This window comes from Drosophila navojoa, chromosome 6, assembly GCF_054131105.1.
Source record: "Drosophila navojoa isolate 15081-1374.11 chromosome 6, UAZ_NAV_1.0, whole genome shotgun sequence".
NCBI lineage: Eukaryota > Metazoa > Arthropoda > Insecta > Diptera > Drosophilidae > Drosophila > Drosophila navojoa.
The window spans coordinates 1,336,576-1,351,187 of NC_142894.1; the positions used below are offsets into that span (position 1 = coordinate 1,336,576).

The 14,612-nt window shown below is 34.3% G+C and overlaps 2 protein-coding genes across 2 annotated transcripts in view; one reads left to right on the plus strand and one right to left on the minus strand.

The window, feature by feature from the left end:
• Positions 1 to 39: 39 nt before the first annotated feature.
• The window catches only part of Arf4 (ADP-ribosylation factor 2), a 42,607-nt gene continuing 28,034 nt past the window's right edge, over positions 40 to 14,612 (minus strand). Inside the window, exons 2-5 of the mRNA XM_089262942.1 lie at positions 1,055 to 1,155; positions 506 to 768; positions 311 to 436; positions 40 to 248 (exon numbers count right to left, since the gene is read on the minus strand). Of these exons, the coding sequence (XP_089119068.1) occupies positions 162 to 248; positions 311 to 436; positions 506 to 768; positions 1,055 to 1,121 (543 nt within the window). The 5' untranslated portion in view covers positions 1,122 to 1,155 and the 3' untranslated portion in view covers positions 40 to 161. The remainder of the gene's footprint in view (positions 249 to 310; positions 437 to 505; positions 769 to 1,054; positions 1,156 to 14,612) is intronic.
• On the plus strand, positions 2,126 to 4,178 carry LOC108655508 (uncharacterized). The gene is made up of 3 exons (XM_018107244.3): positions 2,126 to 2,529; positions 3,669 to 3,789; positions 3,850 to 4,178. The coding sequence occupies exons 1-3, from the start codon at positions 2,370 to 2,372 to the stop codon at positions 4,034 to 4,036; spliced, it is 468 nt and encodes a 155-aa protein (XP_017962733.1). The 5' UTR covers positions 2,126 to 2,369; the 3' UTR covers positions 4,037 to 4,178.

Here is a 14,612-nt window from a genome sequence, read left to right on the forward strand (position 1 = left end):
CTGGGTGTTCGGTTAAAAAAAAACTTGAGTAAATTTCAATTGAACTTATTATACACATACATTTATTTTTATAGAATCTATTTAAAAGTATTTTTTTATTATGGTTGAAGAGAAAAGACAATCAGCGCTTTATTGGAAATAATTGTAGTTAAAGTTAAAAATCATTTTTTTGCCAATTCGGCTGACAGCCAATCTAGTCCCTCGTACAAGCCGTGTCCTTGGGTAGCGCAAGTGGACTGAATAAACCACTAGAATATATAAAAAAAATAGTCAGCTTGCAGAAATTGCTACCTGATTAGATATGACATACATGGCGGTTCCTCAATTGATTCAAATGTAACTTGTCAGTCAGTTCGGCCGCACTCATCGCATTGGGTAGGTCTTGTTTGTTTGCAAATACCAAAAGAACAGCATCCCTAAGCTCATCCTCTTGAAGCTTAAATATGAATACCCAAGCAGAAATTACAACATTTGCATAAACAATACAAGATCTTATAAAATGTACCATATTTTGAAGTTCCTTTTCAGCCTCGGTTAGTCGATCACGATCGTTCGAGTCGACAACAAAAATTAGGCCTTGTGTATTTTGAAAATAATGACGCCACAGTGGACGAATTTTGTCCTGGCCCCCGACGTCCCAAACAGTAAAGCATATATTTTTGTATTCCACGGTCTCCACATTAAATCCGATGGTAGGAATGGTTGTTACAATTTCGCCTAATTTCAATTTATACAATATGGTTGTCTTTCCGGCAGCGTCCAGACCAACTGGGCATTTAAAAGCGCAAAAAAAGAGGTTAAAGCCATGTCTTTTCATATACGTGTCTCTGGGTAAATATGCATGCATTTGTCAGTGCCTGTATGCATATTGTAAACATATAAATTTAAACGAATGGCGAAATGCGTGAAATCAACATGCCATGTTCCGCATTTTGGCTGCGTGGCTTGAACTTTACCGTCTATTTAAGGAGTACATTACGTATTGGCGTGGCTAACCACTTTGCGCTGCCACTGACGCCTCATATTGCTTGTCATAGATGCATCCAATACCTACCCATTAAAATTCGCATTTGTTTTTTGCCAAATAATCGCGTTAGTAAACTGGATATGGTCAATCCCATCTTCTCGTCTGATTTCTGTTCAAGCAAATAGAATATATGTATATTTTCACACAAATTTTGGTGACTAAAAATTGACGTGTAGCGATTGGAGATACATTTTTATCGATAGTTTACTTTACCCTTACCCTAATATATTACGGATGTGATCAACCGATAGATTCTATATGAATTTTTTTTTAAATTACAATAAATATATTTATTATTTTGTTATTGACAGCACTTTAATTTTAATTTTAAGTATTTTAAGTATTTGAAATTTATTTTAGATTTTATTTGGCACTAAAATCGACCGAATGCAGTCTGAAATCATACATTATAATCGTTCACCAAAAATTAAAATCCCAACCTAAATATCGAAAAGTCCACTTAGAGGGAAATTGTTCGAGGACTTTATTTTTTTTTTTTTTTATTTCAAGTATATTTATCTAACGGCATATATGATTTCAGTTTATATGTAATCGATTATTTAAACTAAAATTGATGTTACAGAATTTATGTACTTATTTAAAGATATTGATAAAACTAGAGTCAACTAAAATTAAAATAGCCTACAAAAAGTACAACACACTTTAACAATAATATCACCAACCCGATTAATCAACCTGAAAAATCTATGCACACATGTATTTTTTTAACTATTTTCTGCTTTTCTAATTTTTATCAAAATGTTTTGACTAAGTAACTAAGTATTGTGTGTTACGTCTTTAACTTAAAGCTGAAATATGTGGATGTACCTAATTTGGTGGCATGACTGCAGGATCGGCTTAATAATGCTATGCGCATAAATCATAAATTTGTCAATGTGTATGTGTGCAGTGTTTTTAGGAAAAAAGCCCCCATAAGCTGTATTATATGAATATATGTACCTATACATACACATACAGTTGCGGTTTGGACATATATATATATATATATTTCATGGTATATATATATACATATATATTTAACACCTAGTTGACAAAGCGGAGCTTTGACAGTTACCGACGACTCATATCTACATACATCAACAATAACAACAAAAGCAACAACTACTAAAGAAACTCGAAAATCCACAAGCACGATTTCGCCTATAAATAGTTGTGATACTCGTCGGTTAGTTTCATTCGATGTTTACTTTCGCTTAAACCGGACTCGTTTCGGAATTGGTCGGCGTTCGGAATCGTCGATCTGAGCTGAATTTTGTATTCATTGTTGTTGTTTCTCCTGATGTTTGCCGTTTACGAAGAGAGGGGATAAACAGAACGAAAAATGAATAAGCTAATAGCAGTTTTAACTTGTTTCACCATGGTCTTACTATTGGTACCTTCCATTGCCTTGGCGGATACCGAAAAAAACGCCTCGAATGATGACCAAAAAAATGGTGAAATCAAAATTTACAAACGTCTCATTCCGGCCGATGTGCTTAGAGGTGAGTCATACATTTTTATCGACGTAATCCAAAAAGCTTTATACATATGTATACATTTATGTAGGTATATATGTATTTATATGCATTAAAAACTTGATTGACAATTGCACAAAACTTAGAATTTGCTTTTCATTTGCCATTACTTCAATTGAGGCGTATCAGTTTGAAATGCTCGTTAGATGTTTTTTATACCGTGAACCCATTGAAAATGGGAAATCAGGGTATAATGGTTTTGTTAAAAGTATGTAACAATCGTGGCTGACCCCACAAAATATATATATATTCTTGATCAGGGCGACGAGCTGAGTCGATTTGGCCCTGATCATCTGTCCGTATGCTTGAACGCGTCGATCTCAGAAGATATTACAGCTCGAGACTTGAAATTTTTTTGCTAGGTCCGTGTATACCACGTGCATATCGAGTTGTCTTTAAAAAAACGATAACTTGTCCCGTTATTTTGGTATCGATTAAAAACATTATCGAAAATCAGTAATTAATTTTTCGAGCAGACTTAATTAGAGCTTTCTTACTTGTTTTTTTCTGGGTTACGGTTTGAAAGCAAATCGAACATAAATTTAAACATTTTTAAATAATCTTCATTATACCCTGAACACATAGAAAACGGGAAATGGTTTTGTGAAAACTAGAGGGAATTATCGCAGACCCCATAAAGTATGTATATTCTTAATCGGGACTACGAGTTGAGTCGACATAGCCCTGTCCGCCTGTCCGTCCGCCCGCGTGGATGCATGTGTATGTATGTGTGCATAAAATAAGTTAAGAATTTCAGAAGTTTTTATAAAAAATTTTTTAAATTATATAAAGCCTTGTTTTTGTTTTTAAGTAGATTTTTAAGAGTATTATAAAGTAATTATGAAAATATGATTAAAACTAAAAACATAAAATTTCTCATTTGTTATTATTAATATTTTGAATTAAAACAAACTATTAACTGGCTTTATTATTTCATACTAAAAAATAAAAATAAAAAAAAAAAAAAAAACCAGTACTGCTAATGTATTGAATTGAATTTATACTATTATGTATTTGGTTCTAATGTATATTTTAAAAATTCAAAATAATCACAACAATCTTTGTTTAAATAATTTATGTGTCTATTATATTTAATTTTTTTGAAGATTTTCCTGGGATGTGCTTTGCATCGACTCGGTGTGCTACCGTTGAGCCCGGAAAGACATGGGAGCTGACGCCATTCTGCGGTCGTTCCACGTGCGTGCAGAATGAAGACGATTCATCAAAGTAAGAACCTTTAATGAATCACAGTCCGTTTTCTTAAAAAACTTTCGACTTTACTTACAGGTTATTGGAACTTGTAGAAGATTGCGGTCCTTTGCCTTTATCGCTAGCTAATAATAAGTGTAAGCTGGACACGGAGAAGACCAACAAAACGGCACCATTTCCCTATTGCTGTCCGATATTTACATGCGAGCCAGGCGTTAAGCTAGAGTACCCAGAAGTTGAAAAGGAAGAAGAGAAGAATAATTAATTTTTCGATTATCATATTGTTTTTAATCTGTTATAACCGCTTTTAAATCTGTGAAGTTGAAAAGAAAGAGAAAAATAATTAATTTTTTAATAATATAATATTTTGAATTAAAATGCAAACGTCATGTCGAACACTAAACAAATTTTAATATTCGAATTTGGCGCGTTAAAATATTGTAATCTGGCAACATAAACAACACGTACTTTGAACTACTACTACTTTAGCACTGATAAATTATTGACACACTGCTGCCACCCTGTTCAAACGTCACTCAGCCTTACGATTTATTATCGAACTCACTATCGCTCAAAACGATAACGGTCGGACAACAAGTTACCTGTATCAATGACAACAAATGTACAAATATCATATTCCTTAAGCTCTTTGATGTAGGTTCGTGTTCGAAATGTGAAAGTTACGAAATCATCGTATTCTAAGTTCCGACTTACACATTTAATCTTAATTTAAGAATGAATTTAATTATCGATATGCGATGAACTATCGAAATAAATGATAAGTTTATTTTCCGTATGGTATGCATGCATACGCTATAAATTTTATATATCCAACTTTTAATATATGTATGTATGTATATACATACATATATGCATGTATGTACATACACATACTTATGTATGTATGAATATACCTACTCAGTAATAAGATATAATTTGCGCTTAAATAATATAGTTTGAATTTTATACAACTGTCATTAATAGGTATGTATGTACATATGTATATATAAGTATGTATGTATATATGTACATAGTTGAAACTGAATGACAAACCGTATTAATAAACTAAAATACGTGTTGTGTAAGTGATGCGATACTTCGTATTCGCCATTTTGTTCGTATCATGAAACTCCTCCTATGCAACCTGTTTTACTTTTTGTCTGCTTATAAATAAGTAGATTGACTTTACAGATGTATTGAATGCGTCTACAAACACATACATATGTATATACATATAGGCAAAAGAGAGCGTTACACACACAATCATGCGCGCACACACACACTTTCATCATTTGTAGCTTAGCGGCTCTTTCGATGGTATTAGTTTGCTTTCGTAAACGCCTTAAAACTAGATATACACATATGTACATATGTACATACATATATATATATACATACATATACATATTTATAGTATACATAAGTTATAATGACTCCGCTTATAGCGTCTGTACGATTATAGCGACGAAAATTCTTGTCCCCAAACTACATTTGATGAGCAACCTTTTACGGTTATAGCGACTTTCGGGTATAACGACGGTTCTTATTATACAGTGTACATTTAATTTAGTTTTTAGGCAAGTATTATTTTGTAGAAATTTAGCACGTGTCATACACCCTTATAGAAAAAAAACGCACGCCATGAGCGGGCAGCACAGCAAGCACGCACCAAAAGCTGAAACTAAAGCAAACATATGTATATATGTACATACATATGTATGTATGTGCCTGTACCATTTATGAATATATGTATATGCGTACATATGTATGTATGTACACCGTCGCGTTTAAAATAAAGATGGAAAGGACCGGTTTTCGGGCTTGTTTCTTCTTTTTTATTATAGTTGAATACTTCATCGAGCATAAGGCATCAGAATGGAATGTCTTCATTAGTCGGATACATTGTTGCTCATATTGTTGGTTGAAGTTCGTCCCTTAATACCCTTACCGAATGTGTATTGAGGTTATCTACAAGGATTGTTAACCATCAGGGAGGGACTTGATTATGCTACGACTTAGATTTTATATTTATTTATCTGTATATCAAATTACATTATTACTTAAATAGCAAACTTTGGCCAAGCAAAGAGTTCATTTTTATACCCTGAACCCATTGAAAATGGGAAATCAGGGTATAATGGTTTTGTTAAAAGTATGTAATAGGCAGAAGGAGGCGTGGCAGACCCCACAAAGTATATATATTCTTGATTAGGGCGACGAGCTGAGTTGATTTAGCCCTGTCCGTCTGTCTGTCCGTCCGTCCGTCCGTCCGTCCGTATGTATCAACGCGTCGATTTCAGAAGATATAAGAGCTAGAGACTTCAACTTTTTTTTAAAATGTCCGTATATATCACGCGCAGATCGAGTTTATCACTAAAAAACGATAACTCATTCCAATACTTTTTTATCGATAAAAAACCTTATCGAAGATCAGTTAAAAAATTATATCTCCTACATCTTTCAAGCTAGAGTCTCCAAATTGAAAATGTATATTAAGACGCATGTCATACAATTTCGGTTTTTGTAAAAATTTACCCCCCCACCCCTAAATCCACCCCCTTACCCTCATCTTTGTAAAAGTCGTATATCAAATACTAGAGACTTGTCCTTCGGTATACACATACATTTAAACATTATAATTATGTTCTGAAAGTTTCATTACGATCGTACGTCTAGAAATTAAATTATTCATCAAATAAGTTTTCATTTATTGCCAACACTGCAGCGCAGCCCAAGTGCAATCGCCTGTATATGCGTGTGTGTGTGCGTGTGTTTGTTTGTATGCGTATGTGTGTGCGTGTGTTTGTTTGTATGCGTGTGTGTGTGTGTGTGTGTGTGTGTGTGTGTGTGTGTGTGTGTGTGTGTGTGTGTGTGTGTGTGTTGTGTGTGTGTGTGTGTGTGTGTGTGTGTGTGTGTGTGTGTGTGTGTGTGTGTGTGTGTGTGTGTGTGTGTGTGTGTGTGTGTGTGTGTGTGTGTGTGTGTGTGTGTGTGTGTGTGTGTGTGTGTGTGTGTGTGTGTGTGTGTGTGTGTGTGTGTGTGTTGTGTGTGTGTGTGTGTGTGTGTGTGTGTGTGTGTGTGTGTGTGTGTGTGTGTGTGTGTGTGTGTGTTGTGTGTGTGTGTGTGTGTGTGTGTGTGTGTGTGTGTGTGTGTGTGTGTGTGTGTGCTAATTATTATTGAAATATCAGTTCCTTGTAGGGTTCAGGGGATCTCGTAGTCGAGCAGTCTCGACTAGAGCTTTCTTACTTGTTGACTGTAACTTTGTGTGGACTTTGTGTAAGTGCAAATCGTTCTTTGACGCTAAGACTCATATTTCTCGTATTTACCTCAGATAAACGAAATTGTGGTTACTTAAAAAAAAATTAAGCTATCGGGAATAAGCCGTCATCAGTTTTCACAACATGATAATAACACAAAGCAACAGAATTCAGTCCCCAAAAATCAGATTATTCATCCTAATATGTATATGCAGAGCCCAACTTTGAATCCGACTCTATAAATTTAAATTATCCGTGACATTCTCGAAGGGGGCCAATTTATTTTTGGATAGGACTCAAACAAGAAAATTCAAATCATTTTTATTGTACATGACATGCATACATTTTTGACATTGTTTGAACACCTTGAACCTATTAACAAGTAAGAAGACTCTAGTCAAGACAGCTCGACTAGGAGATGCCCTGTACCCTCCAATTATATAAAATACACATGTATCTACATCACAAATTTGGAAGCTCTAGCTCTAAAGGTGTAGGAGATTTAATAAATAACTAGCTTTCAATAAGGTTTTAAATCGATAATAAAATATCGGAAAACGTTATCTATTTTGGGTGATAAAATCGATATGCGCGTTATATACAGGGGCGTTTTAAAAAAAAAAAGGTGAAGTCTGTAGCTCTTATATCTTCTGAGATCGACGGGTTCATACATACGGATGGACAGACAGAATTATTATTGAAATATCAGTTGCTCGAAGGGTTCAGGGGATCACGTAGTCGAGCAGTCTCTACTAGAGCTTTCTTACTTGTTTATTATTAGTTGTTTTGAAGAATTATATTAACTTTGCTTTTGTCAAACTGTAAATATGTATAAAAAAGGTGAACTTCATTTAGAGCTAATTACTATGACAGCAATCATAACCATATTTATTTTTGATTCCGACTCTAGCATATGTATGTTTGTATGTATATACATGTATATACATATAACCCCCATTCGTTATATACATATGTATGTATGTGGACATACGAATATCCATAAAAATACATACATACATATAACAATGAGAAGATGAACATGATGATTCGATCACAGAAGTGTGTTTTGCTTTAAGGCACACGCACACACACATATGTATACATACACATACATATATATACATATACAAAATCAGATCTACATACATACACACAGTGACAGACAGCTGGACGGCCACGCAACATTCGCTGCGGTTGGCCTTATAACTAATAATGTCTTCATCAGCAAGAGAAGCGACGCAGCATAATGCGAGATGAGGGAAAGGGAGCCATTGGATGTGGATTTGTGGAATATAGACAGATGGAGTAGAGAGAAAGAAAAGTCGCGATACAGGCGATTGCATCGAATGGGGTTAACTGGAGCTCACGAAGTTAATCTCCATGTTCACCGGCATGGGCTAATCGAACTGTTTGCATTTTCATTATATGTATATTTTTATACCCTGAACCCATTAAAAATGGGAAATCAGGGTAATGGTTTTGTTAAAAGTATGTAAAAGGCAGAAGGAGGCGTGGCAGACCCCACAAAGTATATATATTCTTGATCAGGGCGACGAGCTGAGTCAATTTGGCCCAGTTCGTCAGTCTGTCCGTCCGTCCGTCCGTATGTATGAACCCTTCGATCTCAGAAGATATAAGAGGTAGAGCCTTGAAATTTTTTCCTAGGTTTGTGTATATCACGCGCATATCGAGTTTATCACAAAAAATCGATAACAACTCCCGATATTTTATTATCGATTAAAAACCTTATCGAAAGCTAGTTATTTAATTTTATCTTCTACATCTTTAGAACTAGAGCTTCCAAATTTTAAATGTAGACTTATGTGTATTTTATATCATTTCGATTGAAGATTGAAGGGTTCAGGGTATCTCCTAGTCGAGCTGTCTCGACTAGAGTTTTCTTACTTGTTTTTGTAAGATTATTAATAAATAAAGATGATTACAGGGTAAACTATAAAACTGATTGCAAGTCTTAAATCTGAAAGTCGGAACGACCGAAGTCTAGTTGCTATTTCTATTCATAGGGTTACCATCTGGGCCAGAGGCCATTCCGGGACGGTCAAAGAAACTCCAATTGACTTGTCACACTAACAATAAATAAATGAAACGTAAATTAGATTTTTCCTGTCTTCATATATAGCCTGAGTACATTCTATTCTGACAAATTTCACTACAACGACATCCATACATATGAATACATCCTTATATTTTACTGCTGTTATATTCATGATTGCCTGACTTTTACTTCTCCACATTGCCGAACTGCTCAATATACATACATAACATTTCTTTCATTCATCAATACTTTATAAAACTGGGAACAACTTATGTCCACCAAATTATATTGAACAAAAAGGATGTTTTTTACATTCTCCGCCAGTAACTTATTACTTTGGTCTGACCGCTGCGTATTCAGAAAGGCAAAATGCCTTTCGCAAATTGCATTGTAGAATCCCATAGAAAAAAAATTCTTCACTTGTCTCAACAAAAATGTCTTCAAGTTTGCATTTCGTCATTATATATCGAAACAACAGAAAACCGGGACAACTCCTTGTTAGGTCGGGACACCGGAACATTACCCCCAAAAGCGGGACATGCCTGGAGTTCCAGGACGGATGGCAATCCTATCTATTCATTTTATTTCCTAAAATTTATTTATATATGTTTAAATATTGAATTTTGGTAAAATAGAAATATATATCAAGCCCATCATATATTCTACAACAAAATGTTTACTAATTTCAAAATACATATAATATATGTATGTACATATGTATAATAAATCATTTTTCTGTCATGCTATTATTTAACTAAATGAGTTTATGAATTTTTCTATCGGTATGTAAATATATGTGAGATCTTTATCGAGCAGCACATGAAAGAGTCCGTTGTCAGCAATAATAATATACACACATACTTGATATTTTGTAAGTGCTATTGTCAACTTTTTATACCCTAAGCTCCATTGAAAATGGAAAATAACCGGCAGAAGGAAGCATCGCAGACCCAAAAGAGTATATATATTCTTGATCAGCACGACGAGTTGAGTCGATATAAACCTGTCCGTCCGTCTGTCCGTAGAAACGTCTAGATCTCAGAAGTTTTAAGAACGAAAGAGCTCTTGTATTATGGAATGCTGCGTATGGACCCAGTATGAGTTTATCATACTTTTTTTCGATAATTCATCCGATAATTTTTATCGAGAATAATAGAAAAAATGGATTGGAGTTCTCAGCCTCATTTGAAGACTATTAGATCAGATTGGTAAATACAAACATTTGGTAAAATATACAGATTTTGCATACCAAGCCCCCTGCGCCACAAATTTGTAATTAACGTATTTTTGGTACTAGAGACTTGTGCTTTGGAATCTACACGCATGAGTACGCTCTGAAAGTTTCATTAAGATTGTATGTAGTTGCGTGCGGATGCGTGTGTATGTATGCATGTACATATGTGTGCATAAAAGAAGTTCAGAATGATTAGAATATTAGATTGGAGGGTTCAGGGTATCTCCTAGTCGAGAAATCTCGACTAAAGCCTTTTTGTTTGTTTAAACTCTTTCGCCTTTGCAAGCATTCACATATGTACATACATATGTGAATCACATGTATGTATGTATGTATTTGAACGTGAATACTTGCATATACATACATATGTTCATACATACATATAAAAATGACTATGTGCTGCACTGCTACTTTGCTTCGCCGCTATAAAAAAAAAAAAAAAACAGGATTTGAGAGCGAGAGTAATATCCCAACACCGATGATTCTTGGTTTGGGATCTGTTGACTAATTAAGCCCTTAAAATCGAAGACGGGCTCTGGCTCGGCCCAAGTCACATTAAAAATAAAGTCATTCGGACGCGATAGGTTGTCAGTCTTTAGAGAAGAGCGGACAAAAAGGAATAAGAAAAACTAAAGATTTGCTGTATGCCATGCGTGTGTGTGTATTATATATACATATGCAAGTATATGTATTTGAAATGCATGTATGCTATACTACATGCATACATATGTATGTATGTTTTAGATAATATTGAGTTTTACTCCGAATTTAGCAACTTTATCATAAAACTAAACTATTTCAGTGAGCAGAGAACGATGTAAATACATACATACATAGGTATGTATGTAGGTTATAAATGGATTAATGTATTATTTCAATAGGAATCAACTACATCATACATAAATGTACATATGTATGTACATATGTAAATATATGTACGTATGTATTTATATTCTTTATTGATATGTTTGTACATACATATGTATGTATCTAAAAATGCATATGTAGGCGCAGGAGCCGTAGCAGTTGTCTAAGCATTAAAGATCAGTTTTAATTTATGTATGTATGTACATACATATGTATGTATGTATGTATGTATGTATGTTGTATCATGCAATCAACGACTTCAGATGGGAGATGTGTAGGGACTTAAATGCTGATGCAAAACCTAAAAAATAATAAAAAAAATAGGTACATATATATGTATGTACATACACTCCTACATTAAGCAATACACACGCACATACACAGGCACACACACTCACACATGCTTGCATATCTGGTTTTATGTCGTTTCCGAGAACAAACGAAGTTCCCTCGTTAAGACGAATATGTTCGAGTGTGTGAGTGTGAACGTGATTGTGAATGTTTTCTGTTCTCAACAGTGCTGTCAAGAGGAAGCGGAAAAATTTATAGGACAAGAAAAATATATGTACATATATAGGTATGTACACATATGTATATTATAAACGAACTATGCCATATATAAATGCCTATGCTTATTATAAATGGTTTGATTATTATATATTATTTGCCTATACACAACAAACATTTAATCCAAACATGAAAAAAATATTGTTCGGCTGTTAAAATGGATGCAAAGAATAGGTCAATCTCGGAAAAGGCTATATTTTTGCAGATTCACAGTCACAGATTATGTTAACGGAAAAATGCTAAATGTGCAGCACTAACTTAAAATGAATTGCAGTCAGGCAGGCAGGCAGGCCAGAGGTATGCTGGCATTGGCAGATACATGCAGGCAGGCAGGCTGAACTTAGCTCGTAGCTGCGCTCGCTTCTCTCGTGTGCTTCATAGAGAAAAAAGATCTTGGAATGACTTGAATAAGACGTTAAATTACAAAAGGAAAACATATAATGAGAACGTAGGAGAACGTTGGGCGCACAGCAAGCGAATTTTGAGATTTCGTTCCAGTCCCGCTGTTTTATCTGCCTTCCCTCGCTCTATTCCCGTTTCTCAACAGAAATTTGGGTCCGAAGTTTTTTCAGATTCTCGTTGCTTGCAACTTAAGGAAATATACATGCATAGATGTATGTATGTATGTACATATGTATGTACAAATATATTGTGCTGCGCCGCAGGTTACTGAAGAGTGGAAAGGTTTGCCAACTACTCCCTGGCTACCTATGCTTTGACAAATGTTTACTGCTCTTTTCAGGTAAATTGACTATAGCTCCGTATCCCCTAAACAAGGAAAATATGATCTGTTCATTTTCTAGACATTATAGGTACATACAGTTTGACACGGAAGTGTTTTCACATGAAAAAAAAAAAAAAATGTTTTTGTTCGTTGGCATTAAAAAACAACAATTATATTATGTTTTTCAAATTGTTGTCTTACAAAAATAATTTTAAACAAATTAAAACACCATTAACAAAAAAAATATATATTCAAATTCAACTGACACGAAAGTGTTTGCATAAAAATAAATTGTTCGAAATAAGGCAATATAATTAATATTAAGTATCAAAATTAGTATTCAGTATGACCCCCATTGGCTTCAATGACCGTAATGGCTGCCTTTTTTTTGAGATCAGCCCACAGATTCTATATGGGATTAAGGTCGGAACTTCGTGCAGGAGTATCCAACACCATTGCAAAATTGTAGAGAAGCCAGCACCTGACTATGTTAGCTTTTCGTTTGCGGTCATTATTTTGGTAAAACCTAAATGTTGGTTTATCATCCCTAAAAAATCCAAGCTTGCGGGCACTGGACACTGCGTGCGTAAAATCTCCAAATACTGATTGGCATCCATAGTACTTTCGATAACACCTTTACTGGAAGTACACCCCCTGACCATCACTGATGGTTTCCCAAACTTAATAATAGGAATTATATTTTTCTGTTCAACGGCTTTCGCAAAACACGGCTGGGTTCACCGTTGTTGTACAACATCATCTTAGTCTCGTCGCAAAATATGGCTTCATCCCAGTATAAAAAACACATTGTAATTTAAAAAAATTTCGAATATCACATTTAGTAGTTGTTTATTAATACCAAAAACATAATTTTTTCCCGTGTGAAAACACTTTCGTGTCAAACTGTATATATTTCTTAGTTTCCAAATTAACGCAAATGTACCTGACACCCATTTCAAAAGAGAGAGACGGTTCCATATACATACATACATGTGTATATGTAAATACATATATACATTTGTATGTACATATGTATAGATATATCAGTCTTATTTTTTTATCTATGAGATAACTGTCTAATTAGTTTTGACGTGATTTCCAAGTTAAAACATCATAGATGATGAAATAAAATACAATAATATACTAAATATATACATACATATGTATATGTATGTCCTAAAAATACTTTTAAACTGTTTGAAAGTATAAAAATGTTGAGTTTAAAATAAATATTAAAATATTTATATAAATAAGTAGGCTTAGATAAAACAAGTCACAGCTCTACTGTATACTTACTATACACAATCTTATACGTTATTATGTCGAGACTGCTCGACTACGAGATCCCCTGAACCCACACATTTCACACACATCCATTTTCAATGGGTTCAGGGTATATATACATAGATACATTTTATACAATTTCGTTTTTTGTTAAAATTTATATATCCTCTTTATCCACTCCTCACCCTCATATTTATAAAGGCGTATTTCAATTACTAGAGATTTGTGCTCCGGAATATACATTATGATTACGTTCTGAAAGTTTCATCAAGTTAGTTCGTCTAAAATTAAATTATTCAACAAATAAATTCTCATCATATTATCAACAATGCAGCGCAGCCCAAGCGCAGTCGCTGCTTACTGCGCAGTTCATGTTCTAATCATAATCTGAAAGAAGATAATCCGTCGACAAGAAAAGTTAGTCATATTAAGCTTTGCAGCCAATGGAGTGTTTATGCGTGCGTGCGTATGCTATGTATGTATGTGTGTGTGTGCGTGTGTGTGTGTGTGTGTGTGTGTGTGTGTGTGTGTGTGTGTGTGTGTGTGTGTGTGTGTGTGTGTGTGTGTGTGTGTGTGTGTGCGTGTTAATATTTCTTTCCGTCATACATGTGTATATATTTATGTACATACATATATGTATTCATGTACATATGTATATATTTAAGTACTGTATTCGGTGGCAACAGTGTGTAAATGTTGACAATCTCAAATAAATACATATGCACTATTTGCTTTGTGACGAAGCAAATATGTACATACATACATACATATGTATACAGTATACACCAATGTAAATTTACAATAGCATCAAGTGTCGATGATGTTTTTAGTATATCGCTAATTTGTGTAAGATTC

Excerpts from the sequence above, each read along its gene's own strand:
- LOC108655508 (XM_018107244.3), top strand. The coding sequence starts at position 2,370 with ATGAATAAGCTAATAGCAGTTTTAACTTGTTTCACCATGGTCTTACTA. Across the intron at positions 2,530-3,668 it reads TCCGGCCGATGTGCTTAGAG|ATTTTCCTGGGATGTGCTTT; the intron begins GTGAGTCATACA and ends ATTTTTTTGAAG. Across the intron at positions 3,790-3,849 it reads AATGAAGACGATTCATCAAA|GTTATTGGAACTTGTAGAAG; the intron begins GTAAGAACCTTT and ends CTTTACTTACAG.